Raw genomic sequence first — 23,698 nt, forward strand, 5'->3', positions numbered from 1 at the left:
ATACCAACAGCTACAAGATTACAGGCAATATCATTGCCCATAAATACCTATCCACTATCGCACTCCCTGTAACTAGTGAATCAACTCCGATGAGGAGTCATGTGAAAAGATGCCCCTGTGTCTCGAATTCACTCGCTCTTACGATCATCGTATGACCATCTGATTGTAGACACAGACAAAATATTACCATCGCATTCACTCGATCCATCTGACATGGCAGTATTAGCCTCCCTATATGAAGCCTCAGAATCTTCTCTCTTCAATTTAGGATTTTCACAATCCTTCTTCACATGTCCTTCATTCCTACAGTTCCAGCACTTTACCTTTCCTTTGTTCTTGCCCTTGGATCTGGACCTAAAACCTAAAGAACTTATACCTTATTCAGAATTCCTACCCCTTGTAAGCAGTGCCTCAGAAGATATCTCCATGTCGACGTTGAGCTTTCTCATAGTCTTCCCTTGAAGGGCAGAGATAACGGTGTCAACACTCAGGATTTTATTCGTTGAGCACATTGTGTTCTTGAATGACTCATAAGATGCTAGAAGAGAACTCAGCAACATACATGCTTGTTCTTTATCTTTCATCACTTCCTCCATATCCAGCAATTTGCAAACTAATTTATTAAAGTTGCTGATGTGAGCCTCTAAATCTCCACCCTCTATCATCTTAAAGTTATACCACTGCCGCTTCAAGTGTAGGCGATTTTCAGAGGATTTTTTCGTATAGACATCCTCTAACTTCGCTCATAAATTAGCCGCGGTTTTCTCCCTCATGACGTTGTAGAGCACCTCATCCGTGAGACATAAACGAATCGATGATAAAACATTCTTATCAAGAGTATTTCATTCATCATCAGTCATAGTAGACTTTCACTCCTCAAGAACACCATCTTCGCCTTGCTTACTTAAAGAACTGATCATTTTGATCTTCCATAACTCAAAACTATTTTTCCCCGAGTACTTCTCAATATTATACCTAGTGCTTGCCATTATTATTAATCCCTCAAATTCAGATCTGTGCCCCAACGATTTCTCTAATACCACTTGTTAGGGATTTATGCTGCGGAATCACACAGATCTAGATCTAGGATAGCAATCCAATGGCACCAAGCACACATAAGAGAACACAAAGATTTAACGTAGAAACTCTTACGGAAAAAAACAGGGCACAAAGCAACAGATCTCCACTATGAAAATAGAAATTACAAAGAGAGAGGACTTACTCGATTCGAACAACCTCGAATATCACCCTTGCTACACCCTTTAGAAACCCTAAAATCCTTTTAGAAAACCTTGGAACTCCTTTAGAAAGCCTTAGAATACTTTAGAATAGCCCTGGGGACCCCTATTTATAGATTAGGAAACTCTACTTACGCACCTCCTTTGGAAAAGTCTGGAAACTGCCTTAAATTTACGCAGTCTGTGCACCGGCTGCGTAACCCTCGACTAGTCGAAGGAGGGCCTCGACTGGTTGAGCAACCCGCTCGACCGGTCGAGCTTAACCCTCGACTGGTCGAGCATTACGGATACCCAAAAAATGAGCTCGCTAGACTTCGAGTCGAGCACGCCTCGACTAGTCGAGTAGCTCCCTCAACCGGTCGAGCCTGACCGGTTGAGCTTGACTCTCGACCGGTTGAGCAACCCAAAACAAATTGGAGACATCTGTTCTGACAACATTAATATTAGTAAAAGCACCACTCTCAAAGTTTCTAACTTAGTTAAGGATAATGACCTACCATTGAGGTCTTTTCTCTAATCTTGCACTCAAACCTAGAGATTTTCCTGTAATTGAGTAATTTAGAAGTATAATTAGGGTTAGATAATTAACAAGGATGATTGTTTGATGTTAGAGATAACGGATCATGAGATTCAAAAGGATAGATTCGGGTTCGGTTGGATATGTATACGATCACTCAGATGTATGGGTGGGATGTTAATTAATAATGAGATGAATCATTAATTTTTAGCGTTAAGATTTTATTGATGTAAGAGTGGTAGAATCGATAACTATCCATCAATATAAGGTGTGATTGATTAGTCAGGTGAGGGGATGAATACACGAGTTTGAACAATCCTAAATCTGATTGGTTAACACTTGTTTACTAAAATAAGACAATTGGATACTTTTCATTTTAACTATTCAATAAATATCAAGAAATTTAATACTTAGATAATCAAATATGTGTAATTTTGTTTCATGATATATCAAAACTATGAGCATGATTTGGATAGTTTAGTTTCACCTTTATGCCATGTAAATGATATCTAAGCACCTGCACATCATCCATTACACTTTGTAAGAGTATTAAAGTTTTTCAGGGGAGCCGATTAGGGTAAAACCTTAATTGGTGTTACCCTTACTGTGGGGCCCACTTTGATGATATGTTGTATATCCGCCCCATTCATATGTTTTTCCATCCCATTTTAGTTGTAGTTCCAAAAATTAAGTAGATCCAAATCTCGGGTGGACCACACCACAGGAAACAATTCTGATTGAATAACTACCATTAAAAACATCTTATGGCCTACTACAAGCATATCCGTGAAGTTTATTTGCCATCCAACCTGTCGATAATGTCAAACAGAACTGGATGAAAGGAAAATATAAATATGAGCTCGATCTAAAACTTTTGTGGCATAAAAGGAGTTTTAAATTGTCATTTTGTACTACTTTATACATTGGTTTAGCAGGTCTGCTAAATTTATCTGGAAAAGCTGATGAATGGCGTGGATATAACACAATTTCATCAGAGTGGGCACACCCGAGTAAGGGTAGCACCCACTAAATTGTTACTTGGGAAACAGCTAATCGGCTCCCATTTACTCATCATCCGGATGCCTATGATGCCTACGGAAACGGATTGGCTGGTGCGCCACACACCATCAACCCAGCTGGTGGTGTGTTGAGGTCACCAAATTCTGTGGGTCCCATCATGAGGAATGTGTTATATCGAAACTGTCCTTCCACTTGGTGAGCTCGTTTAAGGCTTGTGTCAAAAATAAGATAGATCTTAAGATCAAGTGGACCACACTGCAAAAATTAGTGGGGGATTGAACGTCTACCATTGAAACCCTTTTGGGGTCACATAAGTTTTGGATCAATGTCTGTGTGATGTTATGAACATATTGGTGACCCCACGAATGTTTGAATAGTAAGAATCATCGTCTCACTGATGCATGTGGTGTGGTCCACTTGAGATCTGGGTGTGGTCCACTTGAGATCTGGATGTGACTTATTTTTAGGATTAGGATCTAGAATGATCTCTCCAACCAGATGAACGGTGTGGATATTATAAACATATCATCGTGGGGCTCAAATAACATTGATCTCCTTTGAACCGTTCACACAACTTGGAGCTCAAGGAGCATAACAGTCGTCTTCGCATGACACGTAGCCACACCAGTCAAGTTGGTGGTGTGTGGTACACCAGACCATCGACTGCCGTGTCTACACTTGACGCGGATTGTCTGCTGAAAGCATCACTGGAGCGAGTGGTTATCCACAATGCTCTATGGCCCAGCATGGTAAATGTGTATTTTATCCAAGCTGGCCATCTATTTTTCCTGATCATCATAGGGCATGAGCCCAAAAAGAGGGAGATCTGAATCTTTAGTGGGCTACACCAAAAGAAAAAGGTGGCGATTGAATGCCTACCATTAAAAACTTCCTAAGGCTCACTGTAATATTTATTTGTCATCCAACCTGTTGATTATGTCACGCACGCCTGGATGAACAGAAAACATAAATATCGGCTTAATCCAAAACTTTTGTGGCTCCTAAGAAGTTTTTAAGGGTGAGTGTTCAATTACCACTATTTCTTTTAGTGTGATCCATGTAAGATTTGGATATACTTCAATATTTTTCAGCTTATGTAATAAAATAGTTGTAAAAATGGATGGATGGATAGGACACATATCATTATGCAGCTCACAGAAAAGTGTCAGTATCCAGCTCGCTATCAATAGGAAATCTGTTGTCCGTCTACCCTTAACGTACTGAACATTTCCATGGATCTGGGAACAACAGCATAGAGGACGCGGATTTCCTGCGCGCGAAAGCCTACTGCAGGATGTTCATGTGCAAGGATGCTGGGTGGGGCCCACCGTGATGTTTCTGTGAAATCTACTCTGTCAATGTGGATATGGAGATTATTTTAGAACATGAGACCAAAAGTGATGTGGATCCATATCTCAAGTGGGTTACACGAGATGGAAAATTGGAAAAATAAATTCCTATTGTTGAAACCTTCCTGGGCTCCACCTTGATGCTTATATGCCATCCAAACCGTTTATAAGGTCAATACCACTGGGATGAAGTGAAAACAATAAAGAAAAAGCCTGATAGAAAACTTTTATGGCCATAAGATTTTTTCAACGGTGCTCTTGAATCCCCACTGTTTCCTCTCATGTGGCCCACTTGAGTTTTTGATACACCTTATATTTTATCGCGTCCTAAAATAAGTTTGAAAAACGGATTGATGAGTGGATTTCTCACAAACATCGCAGCGAGCCCCACTCCTCATCATTGCGGAAGCTTGGGCAGGAAATCCGCGTCCCCGCATGGAATGGAAACGGATTGGCTACTCCCCCTAACACCAGCCAATGATTGGTGGTCACTGCTCTGTTGGCTCCACCATGATGTATGTGTTTCATCCATGTTGTCCATCTGTTTTTCTAGATCATTCTATTGTGCGATACCAAAAATGAGGTATATACCAATCTCAACTGGACCACATTACAGGAAATAGTGTTGAATGAACGTAGATCATTGAAAACTTTTTGGGGGCCATAAAAGTTTTGTATCAAGCTGATATTTATTTTTTCTCTTCATCTGGGTCTGTATGACCTAATCAACAGATTGGATGTCAAATAAACAGTACAGTGGGCCTTATGAGGATTTTAATGGTGGATATCCAATCACTACTGTTTTCTGGTGGCGTTGTCCGCCTGAGATGTTTATCCATCTGATTTTTGGGATAATGCCATAAAATGATCTTTAAAAATAGATGAACGGAATGGATGAAACACATACATTGTGGTGGAGCTCATAGAGCACCAACCACCAGCGCCAGGCTGGTGGCAGAGGGAGTAGCCAGTCCGTTCCGCATAGAATGGGAAGCGGATTGGCTGGTGTACCACACACCACCAACCTAGCTGGTGTGGGTACGGGTGGTGAGAAGACGAGCGCTGACGCCTCGAGCTCTGCGATGTATAAATTGCTCAAAGGAGATCAAAGCTACATGTGCTCCATAATGATGTATTTATTATATCCACACCATTCATCCATTTGGCGAGGTCATTTTAGATATTGATCTAAAAAATGAGTCATATCCAAAGCTCAATGGTTCATACCACAAATAGCAGTAGGTATAATGATTCTCACCATTAAAACATTTGAAGGGACCACCATAATATTTATTTTCCATCCAATCTATTCACAAGGTCACACAAACCTAGATGAAGACCAAAAACAAATATCATATTGATCTAAAATTTCTATGGCTTGGTAGATGTTCAATCTCCCACTACTTTTTTACATTATGGTCCATAGAGGTGGGCACCAGACGACTCGATCAAGATAACTCGAGTCATCCAACTCGTTTAGATCCATCTGGACCTGAACCAAATGGGTGAGTCGATTCGAACCAAGTAGGATTTACCCAATCCAAACTCAAGCCAAGTTGAATTCGAGTTACCTAGTAACTTGACCCGACTCGATCTGAAACCCGAATCTCTAACCCTACCCGTTGCACCCTACCCCGACACAATCCCAAAATCTCTCCCTCATCCTCCTTATCTTCCAAGTTCGGCCTCTCTCTCTCCCTTCCTTCCTCACCCTCCTCATCTTCCAAGCTCAGCCTCTCTCTCTCTCTCCCTCCCTCATTCTCCTCATCTTTCAAGATCGTCAACCACCCACCACCATCACCTTCCTCATCCTCCTCTATCTCCTCTCCACTCTCATAGTCTCTCCCTCCCTCATCTCTCAATCCAACTCGGTGCCAATTCGACCTGACTCGGTATTTCTAATCAGATTGAACTTAGTCCGGATCAGTCCATGCTAGACCGGACTCAGATCGAGTCAGGTATGGTGGACTTAGTATCGAGACAGATTGAGTTTGGGTCAGGCCTATTTCAAAACCGGATCGAGTTGAGTCAGCCCTAACTTGGTCCGACTCGACTCGATGCTCGGCTCTAATGGTCCTCTTGATCTTTGGATTTGTCTTATTTTTCGGCTCAAGCCTTATAACGAGCTCACCAAGTGAATGAACAGTTTGTATATAACTCATATCTCATGATGGACCCACAAAACTTGGTGACATCAGCACACCAGCCTTACAACCAGTTCACCAAGGGATTGAACGTCTACCATTGAAACACTTTTTAAGGGTCACAAAAATTTAAATCAATATGATATTTATATTTTCCTCTTCATCTAAGTTTGTCCAGCCTTATGAACAGATTGGATGCAAAATAAACGTTATGATGGTCCCTACAAATGTTTTAATGATGAGAATCATTCTCCACTACTATATGTGGTGTGGTCCACTTGAGCTTTGGATGATAATTTTTTGGATCAAGATCAATAATGATTTTTCCAAATGAATGAACGGTTTGGAATTTAAAACATTATTTTCTGGCCATGTAACTTTGATCTAGCTGCTTTGAAGTGTTCCTACAACAGAGAGCTCAAGGAGCTCTTGGCACGAAAGGGTACCCACACCAGCTAGGTTGGTGATGTGTGGTGCACCAGCTAATCCGCCTCCAGCTATGTGAGGCCACATAATGTGTTTGACATCCTAACGGGTTTGCTTGACCAATAACGATCACCTCTCCATTAAATCAAACTAATTCAATCATCAGGTGGGCCACACCATAAAAACAGTGGAAAACCATCCAAAATACTCCAAATTAATGTGGTGCAAACCTGAATATTGGATTATCCTTGTTTTTCCGTTGGTGATCACTACGGTGTGGCCGTTTTTCCTTCTAGGCAAGGCTCTGTAGGGCCCAACGTAATGTGTTGGTTTTATCTACGTTGTTTTCCCATTTTTATTTTTCATATCATTTTAATACATTAGGCTAAAAATGTGGAAGATTCAATGCTTCCGGCGGTAATATAATGTTGGTCAATGTTAAAACCTTTTTAGAACCTGTTGTAATATTTATTTGTCATTTAAACTATTCATAAGTTCATAGGCCTAGATAAGAGAAAACACAAATATAAGCTTGATCCAAAACTTATGCATCTCTCAAGAAGTTTTTAATGGTCAGTGTTCAATCCCCGCTTTGTGGTATACTTGAGCTTTCGATCTCGCTCATTTATTGTTTCTTACCCTGAAATGATTAGAAGGGTAAAATCCATTACATCATGATAGGCCCACAACCCCTGCCTGTACAGATTAAGGGAATCGGACTGCGTACTGAGTTAGTTACTCAGTACACTTTTATCGTACAGATTTGGGGCTACCGTGAATGTGTGTAAGTTATCCACGCCGTCCATCCGTTTTTCTAGCTCATTTTAGTGGTTGATCTGAAAATTGAAGAATGCCCAGAGCTCAAGTGTGCCACACCACAGGAAATGGTAGAAATAATGACTTCCAACGTTGAAACCTTGATAGGCCCACAGTGATATTTATTTGTTGTCCAACGTGTTCATAAAATCACACAGATGTGAATGAAGGGAAAACACAAATAACCGATTGACCCAAAACTTCTGTGGCCCCAAAGAAATTTTCTACGGTAGAATTTCAATTCACATTCTTTTCCGTGGTGAGGTCCACTTGAGATTTGGATATACTTTGTTTTTGGGCTAGATCCCTCAAATTATCTCTTAAAATGGATGGACGGAGTGGATAACATATTTAAATCATGGTGGACCCGACAGAGTTTTCTTAGTACGCTTAGCGTGCTGAGTTACTCAGTACGCAATCCGCGTCCACATTAAGCGTTCAACGCGTTGGTGGAGGACGCGGTTCACTTCACCACATGGGCCTCGAAACTCGGCAATTAATGGTGGTGAACTCACACCCCATTACTCGTGTGTGTGGAAAATGATCACATTTCATGGGCTACCAAGTAAAATAAAAACAAAAATCGAACCGGATCATTTCGGTTATCCGTTAGATGTACTTCTTTTCTGTATCCATCAAGTTTTCAAGAAATGGATGGATGGATGGTTGACATTTGTATATAAAAAAAAGCAATTCTTTGTTAATATTAAGAGATCAACGAATGAATGTTTAATACTGTTTAGAGGAACTATTTCACATAAATGAAATTGATCGACTGACAGAAGGGTAAAATGCATCACTACATCTTTCAATGGGTTTCTTTTTCTTAGCAGAGAGAGAGCACGCATGGCTGGTCGAGGAGGGAATGAATCTGCAGCAGCCGAGGGTGAACCGAAGAACCTTCCATCTGACATCGAAAGCGCTGGTGAAAAGCTTGTGGATTGGCTTACAAATCCCAAAGTCGCTTTTATTCGGGGGTTTGAGGGAGTGGGGAGATGGAGCATTGCCGAACATGCAATTCAAAAGTCAAAACATCTCTTCGATGTACATATACAGGTAAAGCTACTGGTAGAGGATTTTAGTCTTCAAAAGGCGCAGAAGGAAATTGCGAGCAAATTGGGGATGACGACGTCAACGGATGTTGACGGTGTTGACGAAGATGGAATAGATACCCAAGCTGCGACTGAAATCTGTACTTATTTGATGGGGCGGAAGTTCTTGCTTGTGATAGGAGATGTGCCGAAAGATATCGATTTCAAACTTATTGGAGATCCACATCTCAGAAGGGTGTTGCAAAATGGTTCCGAGATTGTACTCGTCGGACCCAATGACTTGAAATCCAATGTGGCCATTAAGTTAGAGGACTTGTCGATGGATATGTTACGAGCAGAGGCATCAGATATTGCTAATTGTCCTCTGATCAAGGGCAGTTTCACTCCTGACACTGTCCTGGATTGCTTCTTTTACCTCTTGCTATTCCCGGATTTCTCGATTGGTGTTCGATGGCTGAGATGGCGTTGGAGAGCTGAAGGATTTATTATCACGGAAGAGGGTGAAGAAGAGGATTTGATGATGTTCGACAAGCTGGACGCTCTGTTGAGGGAGCTTCATGTTCGTTCCATGGTCGTGTACGATAATGTAAATGTGGAAATGCCAAAATCGGTAGCTGAGAAAGCTAAATCTCTGGTGATATCGAGACAGAGAAGAGCTTCAACTCATGGTAGATTCTGGATTGAAGATGGTTCCCTACCAATGGAGGATGATGAGGTGGAAGACATTCAGAGGATGGTGGTATTGAAAATTCCAAAACTTTCACCTCTTCCTCAAAAATGCTCCAAACTCTCCACTTTATTTCTTTCTGGAGGAGATCGTATGATCGAGATACCAGAAACCTTCTTTGAGCAAATTCAAGGCCTCCGTGTCCTCCATCTTGATGGCATTGTAAACGAATCTATGCCCAAATCTGCTTCGTGCTTGCACAATCTCAGATTTTTGAGGCTGACAAGCTGCCCTCATTTACAAACACTCCTCTCTTCATTCCAGATTTTTTACAAACTCGAGTCCCTTGAACTTTCAGGTGAACTTTATTCTATCCCATCAATACCAGATGAAATCTTTCAGCACATGAAAAATCTCCGTTATCTCCTTCTTGATGAAATGCAAGTCACTTCACTGCATTCCTCGATTTCCGTACTGCACAACCTACGGCAGCTCTGTTTAACTAATTTCAGATATTTAGAAAGAATCCCAGATGAGTTCTTTGAGGATTTGAGGCAGCTTCGTACCCTCTACCTGCGTGGGAATTCTATGATGGAATCTCTACCATCTTCAATCTCCGAATTGGTCAATCTTAAGGAACTCATATTGGAGGATTGTTCTTCCTTAAAGATGAATTTGCTGCCTCATTTACGAAAGCTCTCAAAACTTCAGACGCTTTGGGTTTCAAGCTCTCAGTCCGACTATTTCCAAGATTATTCTTTAGCGGCGGGAGGTGTCTTGCCAAAACTCAAACATGTTTGGATTTCCACAGAAAATACCATTCCAAGTATTTCCGTTAAAGGTGATCTAATCACAGATTCTTTAGATTTATATATGATGAAAGGACTTGAAGTTGTTGATATTTCGAGTACCAATCTCGAAACACTGCCTGAGAATATGTCCACAGTACGCCATCTAAAGCGCCTGGACATGCTAGACATGAAGAAAATTCGCAAAATCAACTGGGATGATATCACTACTGAGCTCGAAGAGCTCAACTTTAGCCAGTGCGGAAACTGGGAATCTTTAAATGTCAACGAACAGCCAGGAGAGAGAGGTGGGGCTCGCATAAGGGTAAGCAATTCCAAACTCTTACAATCTTTCAGCCCATCCTCAAAATTGTGGGATTCAAAATGCTTCTCTCGATTCCACATCTACATCGCTCCTTGCCAAGAAGACGAACAAGAAAGAGGTAAATCCATCCATCTCCAGAGAAAGCAATTCACATATGACAACATTCATTCCAAGATCCGAACAAGTGACTTACCAGATTCGGGAAGCCATTTTGACAAGTGCTTAGAGATCCGAGGAGGTCGTACGTCCCCAAGCGGTATCCATGGTGTTCTCAGTCGTGTGGAATTACTCACTCTGCGCGACAATGCCGCGATCCAAAGATTATCAGAAATGGGTGATGTCCATAAAATGAAGGAACTGAAAGAATGTCGGATCAAGAGGTGCGAGCAGATGGAGATTTTCTTTGAAGGAGATAATGCAAGTTCCGACTGTTTAACTCGCCTTGAAAAGATTTGGATGTCGAACCTTGCAAGACTGAGGAGCCTGTGTGAGGGAACATATGCAAGCCGGAGCTTTGCACTTCTAAAGCACATACATTTGGACTATTGCCTGAGACTTGTCACCGTCTTCTCCTCAAGTGTATTCCTACAAAGCCTGGAGACGCTCGAGATCAAAAACTGCTGTAAACTGAAGGCTGTGTTTGAAGGGGATGCTGCGGCAGAAGGCTCCCTTCAACGACTGCAAACGGTGTTTCTATGGGAGCTACCGAGGCTGGAGAGTATCTGCCATGGCACGTACTTGTCGGCATTGAAGAAGCTGCAGGTGAGGGGATGTGGGATGCTGAAGAAGCTTCCTCTTCGAGCTAGCGACATGGCTGCTGCTTCTACTTCAACTGGTGGTGGTAGAGTGGAGGTGGAAGGAGAGTCGGAATGGTGGGACCATCTCAAGTGGGAAGATAAGAGGATTCAGCACATCATCAACTTCAAAGATCCGCGCCCTTTTACAGAGCGTAGATGATTATTCTGTTTTTGTGCTTGTGATGAATGGTTCAGATCCTATTTTCCTTTTCTTTCTTTTATTTTTTATTTAATTTTATTTTATTTTATTTGTGTGTGTAAAGAGGTTGTGTGCATGTTTATATTTAACTTTAATGGATAACAGGGGGTTGCAGGCGATTTCATGGCCAAGATGGACCAGAGAAGGCCTGATCAGAGGTGGAAGTCGGGCATATCCTGCAAACCAGAATGAGTCATCCGACATGCTATATATGATTTTGGATATGAGAAGCTACTTTAGCCACCCAACCCTGCTACACCAAGTTTCCCATGCCAAATTTATGAGATTCGATCAGACGGACGGTCAAAATTCCATTTTATTTTCGTTTTTACCATTTTTAATAAATTTTATTTTGGTTGTAACTCTTAGTACTCTTTGAGTTTTAGGAGTTGTGTCCAACACAGAGTGTTTAGAAAATTCAGGAGAATAACATATGGTAATAGGAAACTCACTATTTTTGGCCGAAAACCATGAGGTCCGGTAGAAATCATGACCGGTCGCGATTTAAGGGAGTTTTAGTTGTAGTTTGATTCTGAAACTTTCGTGTCACCATTTAAGAGGTTTTAAACTCGTTTTCTATCATCAATCAATCAATTTTCAAATCTCTTAGAATTTATTTCTATTTTCTTATTTTCCCTCATGGATTCGAGAAATCTCTATGGGGAGTCCAAAGATACTCCGTGAATTCAAGAGTGGTTATCCTTGAGGAAGACGGTGATCAACCTCATCACGTTCATCCCTATGTCACGGATGTGATGATGTAGATAATTAATGTGATTGCATACTTGATGAGTGGACCGACTTGATTTTTGCAAGTGGCAAGTTGATCACTTGATTTAGCTTCAATGATTCTTTCCTTTTAGGGAGTGTGATGGATGGTTCAGATTCTGTTTGCCTTCTTTCTTTCTTTCTTTGATTTTTTTTTTATGCGCACGTGTGTGTGTGTACGTGTGGATGTGCATGTTTAGCTTTCATGGATGGACGTTGATGATATAGTTAATGTAATTGCCTACCTGATGAGTAGACCCACCTGGTTTTTGGGCGTGGCAGGGTTACGTTGATGAACCCAAAGAATAGCCTCGGTATTATACACGTGCCACTTGGTTTTATAAACCCGAAGCACCAGCCAGCTAGCCGGTGTCAAAGCTCTCTGGGCCCACCAAGATGGATCTGTTTTATCCATGCCATTCATCCATTTTTCCAAATCATTCAGGGCATAAGCCCAAAAATGAGATAGATTCAAATCTCACCCATCTAACAAACACACCCTTGTTAGAATGGCGGACTCGAGTATATATGCTTCTTATGGTTTTGATCCAACGGCATCATCATCTTCTATGGCAAGCTATCAGTGCCAACAGCAATGGCGGACTCGAGGATATATGCTTCTTATGGTTTTGATCTGAGTCTATGGATTGCACTAGATCACTTAGAGATTTTAAGCAACCCTCTCAGCAGCCCTTAAGAGTTAGGAAAAGCAAAGAAAGCAAGAGAAATGGTACTAAAACATTGTGCGCCTAAACTTTGGAAAAACATAACCCCACCATGCAAATCTTCACCCACCGCACGGTTGATGTTTGTGGAAAAACAGAACCCCACGATTTGTCAACGGATGGATCCAACATTGGTATCAGAGACTTGAGAGGTGCACCTTGGTTGCCTTAAACCAGGTTTATTTATTTATTTATTTTATTATTATTATTATTAATGTTTTTGGATTAACTTGTTGAATGCTAGCTGAGGTGAATGGAATAGGCAATGGGTAGTATAAAAGATTTCTGTTTGCTTGGGAAACTTGTATGGTGATCTGGATTGTTGATCTCATGGGCCACCTCGTGGATAGGTCATATTCCCAATGATGTAGAGATAGCATGTTTGCCCATATGATGAATTGAGATGCTTTTTTCCTGCTACATCCAGTGTAGGCCCACTTGAAGAATAACCAATATCTTACACCTGTTGCCAAAGAGTGGATAACAACTATAGAGGATGGGATCCTCTCTATGTAGGAAAATCAAGTTTGGAAACTTGTTGATCTTTGGCCTAAATGCAAGACTGTCGGAGCCAAATAAATCCTGAAAGTCAAGAGAAAGGAGGATGAAACGATAGATAAGTTCAAGGTCAGACTCGTAACCAAGGGCTACATACAAATTGAGGCCATAGATTATGAGGAAACGTTCTCCCTAGTGGTAAGACTTGCCTCGATCCGCCTAGCTATTTTTGATTATCGTCACACATTTAGATTTGAAACTCCATCAAATGGACGTCAAGTAAGCATTTCTCAATGGAGACCTAGATGAAGAAATCTAAATGGATCAACCTACAGGCTTCAAGGTCAAAAGATGAGAGTGCAAAGTTTGCCACCAATCATTTAGTGGTGGTATCTAATTCTATCTGTGTATGTTGATGATACTCTATTAGTCAGAAATGACGAGGAGATGATAGTCGCCACTCAAAAGTAGTTGTCCTTCACCTTTGAAATGAAGGACACGGGTGAATTATCTTTTATGCTTGGGATCAAGATCCATAGGATTCGCTATAGAAGAATTATTGGTCTCTCTCAAGAGAATTATATCAAGAGTGCTGGAGCGCTTTTGAATGCAGGATTGCAAACCCATCAACACGCCTGTTGAGAAGATACATGGACTTGTCTCAATCTCTGCCCAAAGAAGGATGTAGAAAGAGATGATATGTTGCGCATTCCATAAGAAAGTATAGTTCTTAGTCTAATATACATTATGATGTGTACTCGACTGGATATTTGTTTTGCAGTAGGGTTGGTGAGTCGCTATAAGAATAACCCAATAGTAGCTCATCATGGGGTTGTTAAAAGGATATTCTAATACCTGCGCGGGACTGCGAATTACATGCTATGCTAACAGGGAACAAATCTTTGCCTAAAAGGATATTATGATGTAGATTGGAGTAGTGATTTAAATAAGCACAAATCTACTTCTGAATATCTATTCTTAATGGGTGGCAGGGCTATCTCTTGAAGTAGTAAAATCCAGTCGGGTATTGCGCTTTCTACCATGGAATCAGAATATATCGTGGGTTTCTCTGCCATTTAGGAAGCTATGAAGTTAAGGAGGTTTCTTAGGCATTTAAAATGTGTAACACATGCTGATGACTTGTCACATTGCATTGTGATAGCATAACGGTCATTGCTTATGCAAAGGATCCCAAATATCATAGCAAATCAAAACATATCCAGATCCGCCATCACTACACTTGAGATATGATGGTGAAGAAAAAAGTGGTCTGTGGCACATGTACCTGCCGGAGGGATGGTTGTTGATTTGCTTACTAAGTCAATCACTCAAGATGCTTTTCAAACTCATATTAAGAGTCTAGATTTTAGTAGGATGTGACTCTCTGACATGGACAGTTCAATACATTTTTCTTTTTCTCAACTTATTTATATTCAGTCGTTTGTGTTTATATTAGTGGTTCTTCTATTTGTGTTTGTGGATGGACATATTATGAGCACACACATTCGCCACGCCCTTCTATGTGAGACGTGGATTGAGATACGTCACCAAGCAAATATTGTGTATCTCACACGACAACCAACCCAACACATTGGTCTGTGAGCAGGATGAAATTGTTGGAGTAACAGCAACTAAATCACGATTAACACACTTCACAAATAACACACATGAAAAACAATAAGAGTTGCTTTCTTTGGAATTGTAGGATAGCAGAGTATATTAACTTTTTTTTTTGTTGTTTATTTACACTACGTAGTAGACTATTTTATAGATATGATGAGACACCTAACACTTGAGAGAATTAAGCAACTACTGACATGTGGCTTGACCACATCCAACTTAGTTACAACAAACAGAGAGTAAATCGTGGAATTTTAAACGTTTGAGTTTGAATTATTCTCAACACGCCCTCTTAATTCAAACAACCTCAACTCCGAGCATTTCTTGTAACTTGACAAATTTCTGCCAGAAAAGTGCTTTAGTGAAAATGTCTGCAATTTGATCTTCGGTATTGCAGTATTCCAACTTGATTTCTCCTTTTGCCACGAGTTCTCTTATAAAGTGATGACGTACTTCTATGTGTTTAGTCCTTGCATGAAATGCTGGATTTTTTGTCATTGTAATGGTAGATTTGTTGTCGCAGTAGATTACCGTAGCTTCTTCTTGTTTTGCCTTCAAATCGGATAAGATCCTTCTAAGCCATACTGTTTGGCAAGCGGCACTTATGGTAGCAATGTATTCGGCTTCCGAACTTGATAGTGCGGTAGTTTCTTGCTTCTTAGTCGCCCATGATATCATTCCGGATCCGAGACTAAGCGAAAATCCCGAAGTGCTTTTTCTGTCATCTGCATAACCGGCCCAATCACTATCAATATAAATCACGAGTTTAAAATCACTCACCTTGCGATACCTGATTCCAAAGTTCAATGTGCCACGAATATATCGTAGGACTCTTTTTGTTGCTCCCATATGTTGTTTACTTGGATTTTGCATGAATCTGGAAAGAAGGCTCACTGCAAACATTATATCTGGCCTTGTATGAGTGAGATAGATCAGTCCACCAATCAAGCTTCTGTAGTCTTTTCCATTAGTTTTATCTACCCCATCTTCTAACATAAGTTTATCATTTGTATTTATGCGAGTTTTTGCAGGATTACAATTAGTCATATAAAATCTTTTTAATAAATCATGAGCATACTTTTCTTGACATACAAAAATACCATTGGAATCTTGAATAATTTTCATACCTAAAAAATAATGTAAAAGGCCCAAGTCAGTCATTTCGAATTTAGACATTATATTTTCTCTAAATTGCTTCATCAAACTTATAGAATTACCAGTATATATCATATCATCAACATACAAGCAAACTATAAGGATTTCCATACCTTGAGTTTTCACATAAAGAGTAGGTTCACTTTCACTTCTCTTAAAATTAGTATCAAGGAAGTACCTGTCGATCTTACTGTACCATGCTCTTGGAGCTTGTTTGAGTCCATACAAAGCTTTTTCCAATTTGTAAACTTTATTTTCCATCCCATTGAATTTAAATCCTCCAGGCTGTTCTACATATACATTTTCCTGTAACTCACCATTTAAGAAAGCTAATTTGACATCAAATTGATAAACATGCCAACTTTCTTGAGATGCTAAAGATAAAACAGTTCTAATGGTTTTTAATCGAGCAACAGGAGAAAATGTTTCAAAAAAATCAATGCCAGGAATTTGAGCTTAACCTTTTGCAACTAAACGAGCCTTATGCCTTTTCAAAGATCCATCAAGATTGAATTTGGATTTATAAATCCATTTCAGTCCAATGGCTTCTTTTCCTGGGGGCAAATCAACTAATCTCCATGTTTTATTTTTTTCAATAGCATCAATTTCTTCCTTCATTGCATCATATCACTCTTCTTTTGTCACTGCATCTTCAAAACATGTGGGTTCTGAAGAAAAGAAGGCAAAATCACATGATTGATAAATATCAGTAAGACTTCTTACCCTTCTTGGAGACGATTCACTTGATTCAATATGTGGTGAAGGTGGTGGATGAAACTCATTTCGTGGTACACAAGATGTGATTTCTTCATGATCAACAACCAAATGAGTATTTTCGGCACTATTGTTCCAATTCCAGGCACCATTTTCATTAAAGATAACATCACGACTAATGGTCAAAATCTTAGTTTTGGGATCATAGAGTCTATAGCCTTTTGTTTCATCGCTATAACCAATAAAAAAATATTTTTTGCTCTTATCATCTAATTTTTGTCTTTTTTGCGAAGGAATATGAGCATAGGCTATGGATTCAAAAATTCTAAGATGGCTCACATTTGGTTTTCTCCTAAACCAAGCTTCATATGGGGTTTTTCCTGTGACAGCCTTGGTAGGAAATCAGTTTAATAAATAAACCGAAGTTGTGACGGCTTCAGCCCAAAAGGTCTTTAGTAGATCCTTTTCTTTCAGCATACACCTTCCGGTTTCAACGATTATTTGATTTTTTCATTCTGCGACCCCATTTTGTTGTGGGGTAAAGCTAGTCGTGAGTTCTCTATTTATACCCGCACTTTTGCACATCATAAAGAATTTTTTAGAAGTAAATTCACCGCCCCAGTCAGTACGCAATTTTTTAATAGAATAGCCACTTTGTTTTTCAACAGAAGCCCGAAATTGTATGAAAAATGAAAGAGCGTCAGACTTTTTTTCAAGAAAATACACCCATGACATTCTAGTAAAGTCATCAACAAATAATAGAAAATATCTACATCCACCAAAAGAGGATATACTCATAGGACCACAGATATCAGCATGTACAAGCATCAAAGGTTCAGTTGCCCTCCAAGATTTACCCACTTGAAAGGGAGTTCTATGATGTTTTCCATATACACATGCTTCACACAACTTTCCATCATTTGTCACCATGGGTAAACCAGCAACCATTGTATTTTTATGTAGTAAATTTAGCCCACCAAAGTTTAGATGGCTATATCATTTATGCCATAGCCCCGAGGCATCCCTAGATTCAACATTAAAAGCATTGATGGTGAGGTCAGAAAATTTAAGAGGGAACATTTTAGTATCAGTCATTTCAACTGAAACTATTAATTCCTTATTTTTCTTATTAAATATCATGCATTTATTTTCATCAAAAATAGCATAAAGTCCTCTTTTCATCAATTGTCCCAAGCTAATTAAATTTTGAGCAATGCCAGGAACATACATAACATCATGAATAAGCTTCTTCCCAGATTTGGTGTCTATGGAAATAGTTCCCTTTCCTCGCACTTGAACTTGATTATCATCTCTCATCCGTACTTGAGACCTAATAGTCTCATCCATCTCAACAAATAATGATTTATCACCTGTCATATGGTTACTGCAACCACTATCTAGATACCAAACATTTTCAGTACATGCAGTAAAACATGAAAGAAATAGGCTTTCTTCATCAATTTTTTCATCATCACATTTTTCTTCATGGAAATTTGCCCTATCTTTTGGCTTATACCAACAATCTTTTCCAGCATGCCCAATTTTTTTACAAATTGAGCAATGTGGCACATTGGAATCCTTATTTTTATACCAACAGTCTCTTTCAATATGCCCTTTCTTTTTGCACTTGTAACATTGAATAGGGGATTTACAATTACCTTGATTGGAGTTTGAGTTTCTAGAGTTGTTGTAGTGGCCTTTTCCTTTCCCTTTAAAGGATTGGTTTGACCGAGCTTCACTACCATGACCCTTTTTAAATGGGTGAGTTGCAGTGAGTTTTGTCTGCAATGCCTGCTCAACAGAATTTTCTGTGTCTTTTTATAACCTCTCTTCATAAGCTTGAAGAGATCCCATTAATTGAGTTAAAGGCAAAGTGCTTAGATCTTTAGATTCCTCTATTGCAGGAACAATGAAATCAAATTTTGAATTAAAACTCCGAAGCACCTTTTCAACAATTTTTTGTTCAGATAGGTCTTCTCCAAGAGACCTAGCTTAATTTACTATTAAGGTGACCCGAGTGAAAAATTCTTGAACCGATTCTGAATTTTTCATCAATAAAGTTTCAAATTCACGACGGAGAAATTGTAATCTTACAATGATTACTTTACTTGACCCTTGGAATTCATTTCGAAGCAAGTCGCATGCTTCTTTAGATGTTTTAGCTCCCATTATTCTTGGGAAGATTGTGTCATCCAGAGCTTGCTGGATATATGACAGGGCCTTTGCATCTTTTTTCCTATTTTCTTTCATCTCCGCTTTTTGAGTTGCAGTCACCCTTCCTTCTTGATCATTATACTCTGTAAAACCAGTCTCTACCAATTCCCATAAATCGTGAGACATAAATATCGTTCTCATTTTAATAGCCCAAAATGGATAATTTTCTCCTTTCAAAATGGGAACAAAATTTTGATTAATACTTACCGTACTACTTGTGGTTGCCATTACCTTTTACCTTGCTCCAGATCGCTGTGGAACTTAGCTTTGATACCAAATTTGTTGGAGTAACAGCAACTAAATCACGATTAACACACTTCACAAATAACACACATGAAAAACAATAAGAGTTGCTTTCTTTGGAATTGTAGGATAGTAGAGTATATTAACTCTTTTTTTTTGTTGTTTATTTACACTACGTAGTAGACTATTTTATAGATATGATGAGACACCTAACACTTGAGAGAATTAAGCAACTACTGACATGTGGCTTGACCACATCCAACTTAGTTACAACAAACAGAGAGTAAATCGTGGAATTTTAAACGTTTGAGTTTGAATTATTCTCAACAGAAATATGTGATCAATTCATATCTGCAATTGATCATACCTGCATATCGCCTTGAACTAGGTTTGAGATGAGATCCATTTTTACCGAATATGATTGTTCCCACTAAGGTCATATGCAGCCTAAATAAGCCAAATGTGAGACTTCATTTAGGCACTTATAAGAGTGACTGTGTTGAGTGCCTCGGACTAAACGCTTTAAAAACAACTAGGATAAGATTTGTACGGTGTAGATGTTGATGTACTCGTTTTTATGAGCTCCGCCGTAACATGCTCTACAAACAACATGTGCTAGAGACGACTAAAAACACCTACAGTTGATGGTGAGCTATCTAAATTTCTTCTCCATGTGAGAGAATTGGTGTATACGTTACCCTTGTGCCCTTATAACTGTGGACTGTGCCTTGAAGTGGAGACATAATGCTGCTACTCTAGCTTGTTTTTTAAAGACCATGTAGAAAAGCGTATAATGGAGCTAGTCTAGGAAAGCGATCAGACCAAGATGGATGGGTATGAGTGCTTCAAGAAGGTTGTCTGGTTTTGTAGCTTACAAGTTTATGTGCACAAACAAGATGAGTTCATAGCTAGCTAACGTGCTCCTCAACACATTTGAACACCTGGCTGCGAACAAATATGAAAATTCACTAAAGTTGAGAGTATCCTCAAGAGATTGGCGTATATTTCAGTCCGGTGTAACCAAGACGAGTCTAGGGCCGGTTAGTGTTGCGGAAAATGAGAAGTAATATGCCAATTAATGGAAACTTGGTATAATCACACTCTTATGAGGTCGTGCACTTCACTAGTCACACTACATTTTGTGGTATGAAAATTTTTTCCACTGCTTGTAATACAGTCAACAGTTGGATTGGTACCAGACTTGTCTGAGTGGAAGATGGACGTAATGTCCTACTAGGCCCCACCCACATTTAAGATGGGATTGAATGCGAATTCAATTGTTGTAACAATTAGCCCACATTGATATAATTATAGTAATTGCCACAATTCATCAGTAGATGGAAGGAGATTACAAGCCAGGTTGACAGCAGATGATGTGTCATTTGTTTTTGTAATTGTCCAGTTGCAGCATCATGCTGCCTTGTTCTTTTATTTCAGTCCTGGCTGCAGTTTTGTTTCCAACAGGATGTTTGATGTCATGAAGTCATGATAGATGATTGGCCTTTCTGCTCCATGAAGAAAGGCAGGCCCTTTCGCTGCACTGAAGGCAATCTTCATTCCAGTAGACCATCGAACTGTAGCAGATGCCCCTGTGAACAAAGCAAACAAGAGATGAACCAAGTGTTTTACTCGAATATGGCATTTGGCTCTACCAAGACCTTAAACTTTGATACAAAACCACATAAAAGAAACAGTACATGACCAACAACATTTTTTTAAAGGTCCAATTTAGATGGATCACCAAATAAACATAAAGAGCAAAATTTTTTCCTACGTGGCTAATTGGTGGACGTCTAATTGATAGTAGATTTTATTCCGACCTATTTACTGTGGATCCCAAAATTTTAACACAAAATACAAGGTTTCACTTTTCATTCCTTTTCATTATAGTAGATTTTTATAATTTGTGAGATAGGAATTGTTATTTAACCAATCAAGTGTAAGAATCTGCCTTCCGAGGGGAAACAATAACTTGAAATGGCTAGGCCAAGAGCACCTTCTTAAGTAAAGGCTTTTGCAGCTGGCCGACCAAACTGAGGATCCCAAATTGCATAAGCAATAGGTCTTACATGTGAAGGGTTTATTTACTTCGAGTTAATGAGTTCAACATGTACCATCTCTCGTTTCCTGTAGATCAAGGTCATCTTTGAGCAAGACATTGGCGACCTTTATGTTGCCATGTGCAATAGAAGGTAAGAATAAGTGCAAATACCTGAACAAAGAACAGAAAGATAACATCTCTCAGCTACAGGCATGGATACAAGGGCACGGAAATTTATTCAAGTTTTTCCGAAAAGCTATGTCAATGTTCCGTGCATTAGTACAACAGATCAGGCATGTTCAAACAACAAGAGCAATCCAACACCGACAGCCTGGACCAACAAACAACAGATCAGCTTGCAAATGGTACACACCACTTATGTTAACTCAAATTAAACCCTATGAATTGGGAAAACAAATGCTCAGATTTTTTTGGAACAATCGTAACCACTGATTGGTGGACACTTGCTTACTAAAATAAATCAATTGTATATTTTTACAATTTTTAACCGTCCAATCAAATAAGCGCACTCATCATGCATCTATAGAAGTATGCATAATTTGAACAGTTAAATTTGAAGTAATTGTAAAAAATTTTAATAATTTATAAGTGGCTGCATATCATCCATCATGCTCGGCCGATGAACCACCACATGCACTTCCGTAAACTATTGCCCACCTGAGGAGTGAAGTAACCAAAAATTTATGGTCAAAGGCATGAAAAGCATGGCCCATGATATGGATGGCTCAGATTGAATGTACCATATTGACAGTGGTGCTTGCACGTCGACGGAACTAATCAGCTAGACTCCCAGAACGAGCTACTCAGTGAACTTTGACCACCTCACATATCCACGTCAACAGTACGGAAGGGGGCGCGGATTAGATGCTGACAAGTGACATCATCAGGCTCTGTGGACCCCACCATGATGCATGTGTTGTATCCATACCGTCCAACCATTTGTAGATATTGTTTTATGGCATGAGAAAAAGAATGAGATAGATCTAAAGTTCAAGTGGACCCACCACGGAAAACCATGGGAGCAGTCACACCAAATGTTGAAACATTTATAGGGCCCACTATGATGTATTTTTTAGATCCAACCTATTCATAAGTTAACATAGAGATAGGTGAAGTGAAAACAAAAATATAAGCTGATCAGAAACTTCTGTGGCCCCTAAGAAGTTTTGAACGGTGGATGTCACTATCCCCAATGTTTTCTATAGTGGGGTCCAATTGAACTTTAGATCTATCTCATTATTTTTCTAATGCCATAAAATGATCTCTCCAAATGGATGGACAATATGAATACAATACATGCATCATGGTTGGTCCATAGAGCTTGGTGGCGTCACTTTGGTAGCGATTTGGCTACTGACCTCGTCAGTATCTAATCCGAGGAACGGGCACGGGCTGGGAACGTGGATTTCCTGCCAAAAACCTTTGGCAATGAGTTCTTGCGCTGGGAACCTAGGTGAGGCCCACCGTGATGTTTGTGAGAAATCTACTCCGTCCATCCGTTTTGTGAGCTTATGAGCAGATCTAATACTTAAGTGAGCCGAAAATGTGAAGATTGAATGTCAACAGTTGAAATATTCACGGGGCCACACAACTTTTGAATCAGGATAATATCCTTGTTTTCAATTTATCCCAGTAGGAATGACGTTATGAACAGTATAGATGGTATGTAAACATCAGTACCGTCGACTCCAAGGATGTTTCAACTGTAGGAATTTCACTACCTACCTTATCCTTTAGCACAGCCGACTTGAGCCTTGGATCCACTTCACTCTTGGTCTAAGTCATAAAATGAGCTCACAAAACAGATGGACGAGGTGGATTTCTCACAAACATCACAATTAACCCCACCTAGGTTTCCAAGGCAGGAACTTCCGTGGGTTGGGTACTTCACGGCTAGTCCCGAGACAAGGATAGGTTAGGGACCTAAGGGCCACTGTGATGTATGGATTTGATCTATACCGTCCATGCATTTTTCCATGTCATTTTAGGATGGGGCCACACGGGAGTGGCTCAACATTTTTGGGGGCCTTAGGCAAGTCATAAAAATGAGGCTTTTTAGTTTATTTTTAAAAAAAAATTAATAAATTTAAAATTAAACCATAAATTTGCTTCTTACCTTTTTAGAAAAATGATGTTAGAATTTAATTTTTTGAGAACTTAATTAGCAATAAAGTAGGTAGTTGTGGTCCTAGGTTTTAGGAGAAGAATTTACCGTGAATGATACTATTATTTTGAAAAGAGACAATAGAGTTAGACTGTTATTATTGGTAGTGCTAGTTTCTAAGATTTATTTTTTATTTTCAATTTCAAATTGTAAACTAATTTTTAGATGTTCCTATTTAGTAGGCCTTTCAATAAGTT

The 23,698-nt window shown here is 39.5% G+C and overlaps 1 protein-coding gene across 1 annotated transcript; it reads left to right on the forward strand.

The window, feature by feature from the left end:
* The first annotated feature begins 8,245 nt into the window (after window positions 1-8,245).
* LOC131220290 (probable disease resistance protein At5g45510) lies at window positions 8,246-11,299 on the forward strand. Its single transcript, XM_058215240.1, has one exon. It carries the CDS (start codon window positions 8,357-8,359, stop codon window positions 11,297-11,299), a length of 2,943 nt encoding a protein of 980 aa, XP_058071223.1. The 5' UTR covers window positions 8,246-8,356.
* The last annotated feature ends 12,399 nt before the right edge of the window (window positions 11,300-23,698 follow it).

Source organism: Magnolia sinica, chromosome 12, assembly GCF_029962835.1.
Source record: "Magnolia sinica isolate HGM2019 chromosome 12, MsV1, whole genome shotgun sequence".
Lineage (NCBI taxonomy): Eukaryota > Viridiplantae > Streptophyta > Magnoliopsida > Magnoliales > Magnoliaceae > Magnolia > Magnolia sinica.

What these genes read in the sequence shown, in the direction of transcription:
- LOC131220290 (XM_058215240.1), top strand. Translation starts at nt 8,357, where the DNA reads ATGGCTGGTCGAGGAGGGAATGAATCTGCAGCAGCCGAGGGTGAACCG.